Source organism: Salvia splendens, chromosome 12 (assembly GCF_004379255.2).
Source record: "Salvia splendens isolate huo1 chromosome 12, SspV2, whole genome shotgun sequence".
Taxonomy (NCBI): Eukaryota; Viridiplantae; Streptophyta; class Magnoliopsida; order Lamiales; family Lamiaceae; genus Salvia; species Salvia splendens.
The window spans coordinates 30,498,098-30,502,811 of NC_056043.1; the positions used below are offsets into that span (position 1 = coordinate 30,498,098).

At 38.7% G+C, this 4,714-nt stretch overlaps 1 protein-coding gene across 1 annotated transcript; it reads left to right on the forward strand.

Annotated features, from left to right (window-relative positions):
• The first annotated feature begins 3,165 nt into the window (after positions 1–3,165).
• On the forward strand, positions 3,166–4,283 carry LOC121758111 (transcription factor MYB77-like). Its single transcript, XM_042153545.1, has one exon. The coding sequence runs from the start codon at positions 3,261–3,263 to the stop codon at positions 4,050–4,052; it is 792 nt and encodes a 263-aa protein (XP_042009479.1). The 5' UTR covers positions 3,166–3,260; the 3' UTR covers positions 4,053–4,283.
• The last annotated feature ends 431 nt before the right edge of the window (positions 4,284–4,714 follow it).

A 4,714-nucleotide genomic window follows, 5' to 3' on the forward strand; every position in this document is an offset into this window, starting at 1 on the left:
TTGAGCTTCATTAATAGTATAACTCTAAAGTTGGATGATATCATATGCTTCATATGTAGATGGCTACATCTACAAAATATCTACATGTACTTCTTTTAACCTAATTAAAGAAAATTATGTGGATGCCTCACAAATTCAAATTTATATTGGATAGTGGCATGCTCACAATTTTGTATTTGATGGTATAATACACAATTACACCCCCTCTATCACAGCCTAAGCGAGACGTTTTATTTTTGTCATATTTTAGAAAAATGATTATAAATAGTTAAAGTGGAGATAAAATTAAGGAAAAGAGAGAATAATTAAGGAAAAGAGAGAATAATGTAGAATCAAAACAAGTCTAAAAATGAAAAGTCTAGCTTAGACTGTGATGTAGGGAGTACCATATAACACATTGGCATTTAATTATTCAGTTTTGTATTGAATGGTCAGAACAGTCAATACTCATTTGAGTTTCTTTTTTCTTTGTTCCTTCTCTTCTCTTCGTCTCTCACTATTACTACAGTTTATAAAACATTAAATTTCAATTTTATTTATAAAATATTCTCCCCCCGAAAATAAAGCTATATGGGACGCCACAAGTATGTGATTGATAAAGTAACAGAGAATGAGAATATATGGTTAAAATAATGTTAGTTGACAATGTGACTCATAAATAGTAAAGTAAAATAAGAATAAGAAAAAATTTCTATAAATAGATATTGACTAGAATGAATGAGAATTATGAAACTGATAGAATATTAATTTTCAAGTTTTGTGTTAAAATTTTTATACACACTCATTCTTTTTAATGGTGGTTTGCAAAACTGATATGTCCATGACATAGAAAGTAATGTCACAACTCACGAGTGAGTCGATTTATAGTATAGTCATACTTTATAGAATAAATTTTCAAAAAAACCAGAAACTTTGGTTAATTTTTTTGTTAATCTCATAATTTTGTAGTGTTGAATATACAACACATATATATGATTAAGAACATCTTTGGAGTATTAAGGATAGTATTTTTTTTTGTGATATTGTTCTACCATTCAAACAATGAATATATATATATATTTTAAACTCGAAAAGTAATGTGGTTGTATATTCTCTACAAATATTACCTTGCAAATAATGCATGCGTAAAAACTTTTATTATTTTATACATACTCTTTTAATGTTGACTAAAGTTCCAAAATGGTCCTTAACATATTGCGTTTTTTTTTTATTTTGATCCAAAACATTATCTTTTGAATTATTCGGTCCCTCACATTTGAAATCGGATCACATTTTGTCCATTTTGGACGGTTCCGTCAAATTGTTGACGGTTTTAATTACCGGGTCACTAATCCGTCACTAATTGGGAGAAACTGATCCGTCATTAATCCGTCACAAAATCCGTCACTAATCCGTCACTAATTTTACATTATTATTTAACATTTCTATTGATTTATTTTATCCACCCCTTCACTTCATCTTCTTCCCCTTCCCCTTCCAACACAGACGCCGCCGCCTTCCCTCTCCTCAAACTCCTCCCCGCCACCATTCTCACTCTAGTAACCTTTCTCTCTCTAGAAGAACGAGAGGTCCCTCCAATCAACCAACAAGAAGCCCCCTTCCAAGAAGCAGTGCCGCCACAATTCACCGCCCCTCTTTGACTGCGACTGCTTCCACACCAGCTTCTGGTCTTGCTGGGACTCCTCCCCCAACCGCGAGCTCATCCACCAAGCCATCGAAGCCTTCGAGGACCACTTGAACTCCAACGACTCTCTCAACAACTCCCCCAAGACCAAGCACAAGGACAAATTGGTCCGCCGCAACAAACCCCTAATTTCTTCGCTGCCCGAAAATCAAGAAATTCCCATCTCCTCCGTCGCGCCACCGCCCGATGCTGAGGCTGATGGTGATGAATTAGCCCCGGGAGTGAGTGGGAAGAAGGAGATGGAGGACGACTGTGTGGCAGAGCCGGCGGCGACGCCGAGGACGCATAAATGGGTCGGCGGCGCCTGTGTTGGAAGGGGAAGGGGAAGAAGATTAAGTGAAGGGGTGGACATTTTTGTTTTATTTTAAAATTTTTAGTTTTAGGTTAATTAGATATTAGTCATTAATAAAATATAATTATAACTCTTAATCCGATCAAAATTGATAAAATAAGACTAAAGTCCCAAAATGGTCTTAACATATTAGTGACGGATTTGTGACTCGGTAATTAAAACCGTCGAAAATTTGACGGAACCGTCCAAAATGGACCAAATGTGATCCGATTTCAAATGTGAGGGACCGAATAATTCAAAAGATAATGTTTTGGACCAAAATTAAAAAAAATGCAATATGTTAATGATCATTTTGGGACTTTAGTCTTTAATGTAATGCAGTACTCATAATCTTTTTATTTATACATACAATTAATCGTTAAGAGTCAAGGATATTATCATAAGAAATTAATCCCCCCGCCCGGGTGTAGAGCAGTTGGCAACGGAGGGACAGATCTTGCTGCAATGAGCCTGGGTTCGAATCCCAATGCTGTCGTGTAGTTGATTCTATCTCTGTGTAGTTGCTTCCATCTCTCAGGCCAGTGGGTTAAGGCATCCCCCTTAAAGGGCTACTGTGTACCCTGATTGAACCCCTCACATGATATCGAGCCGGAGTGTGGGGTCGCCATCGCCTTTTTTGTTGCAATAAGAAATTAATCCCTATTCAAGATTAAAAAAAATCTAGCTAGATTAAACGTGTACAAGGGGTAAGGAAATAGAAATTATAGCATACCATAAACGTGTACAAGGGGTAAGGAAATAGAAATTATAGCATACCATAAATAGACGTAAACAAATTAGGGTGAGATTTGGAAGAATTTTTAAATTTGAATTTGAAAATAAAAGATGAAGATAATATCAAATCCCAACGACTAGAACCAAAAATATGGTTGACAGCCTCACAAAAAAAGCAAACTTCCATAACGGCACGACTCCAAATAAGGTGAAATTAACGCTCCAAAGGAAGAAATCTTTTTAAAAAACCACCCGGGCCCACTCCCCCGCCACGTGTCCTTCCAGCTGTCCCTCAACCCTTTAACCAGTAACCGTTACGCTCCCCCCTCTTTAACCGGTTCTTTCAGTTACCCATATCACGCTTTATATACCTCCCTCCCTCTTCCCCTCTCTCAACCAACTTCGCTACATTCAAATTTATATATATATATATTTATATATACAGATAGAGAACGCGATTCGCGATTACTCAGTTCAGTTAGGGTTTTTTGATTAATTAATTGAAATTCGATGGCGGCGGGGAAGAGCGACGCCGGCGACAGGATCAAAGGGCCGTGGAGTCCGGAGGACGACGCGCGGCTCCGTGAACTCGTGCAGCAGCACGGCCCGAGGAATTGGTCGCTGATTAGCAAGTCGATCCCCGGGAGATCGGGGAAGTCCTGCCGGTTGAGGTGGTGTAACCAGCTCTCGCCGGTGGTGGCGCACCGCCCGTTCACGCCGGAGGAAGACGCGATTATTCTCCGCGCGCACGCGGAGATCGGGAATAAATGGGCGACAATCGCGAGGCAGCTCAACGGACGTACGGATAACGCGATTAAGAACCACTGGAACTCGACTCTGAAGCGGAAGTTCTCCGGCGGCGGAGGGGAGGAGCGGCGGAGTCAGGTGTTGAGGAGAGACGGCAGCGGCGACGTCTCCACGGCGATGGCGAAGTTGAGCAATCCGATTGACGGATCTAGATCGAGATCGGGATCAGGATCAGGATCAAGCCGTTCCGATTCAGATATCAGCGATTCCGGTTACAAATTAACGGAATTCTCGTTTCCGGTAGCGACGAACGCCGCAGCAGTGGCGGCGCCGTTGGAGGACTGCGATAGTGAGTTCACCGCTTTGAGTCTCCGATTGCCCGGCGTTTCGTCTGCAGATGCGGCCGTTGATAAGGAAGCGTTAATTAGTAAGATTCCGATAAAGATGAAATCGGAGACGTTGAATCCGGAGTTGATTGCAGTAATGCAAGAGATGATCAAGGCGGAAGTGAGGAATTACATTGCTGGTGATAGAGAGATTATGAGGTTGAGATGAACGTAATTAGAGAGATTAATTAATCATTAATCGTCGTTTTGGTTTGATTTGGTTTGGTTTGGATATTAAAATTTGAGTTAATTCTACGTAAAATAATGAAATTGTGAGTATGGTTACGAATGGTGAGATTCGGTTTTGTTTCACTTAATTTGAATTTGATTTGATTTGATTTATTCATTTAGTTTAATTGAAACGGTTGCTGCTTGCAACTGATTAGGAGTTAAGATGTGGTAATGGTTGGATTATGAGATGAGTAAAACGTTATCTTCTTCAAATTTCTTTTAGTTAGTTGTTTTATGGTTTTTGAACTGAAGCGTATATCTTCATTTAGGTTGACAAAAATGTTGGATCTTTTGTAGTACTTTTGAAAAGTTGAGATTTTTGTACTTTGTTAGATCTGTTATGCTAACTAACTAACTGCTTTCATAATTTAATATGTATCCTACTTCTTGACGTCTTTTAAAGCCTATTAAATATACAATCAAGTCAAAAACGTGATCAATACTATATAACACTTCATTGTAGATTTCTATTACTACAAGCAATTATCAATAAAAAAATAGGGTTAACAATTGAATATTTGAATCTATATGATAGTACTTGAGTAGTTTTGATAAATTATATCGCAGTATTTTCTAACTTACCAAATGCCAATGTTTTCA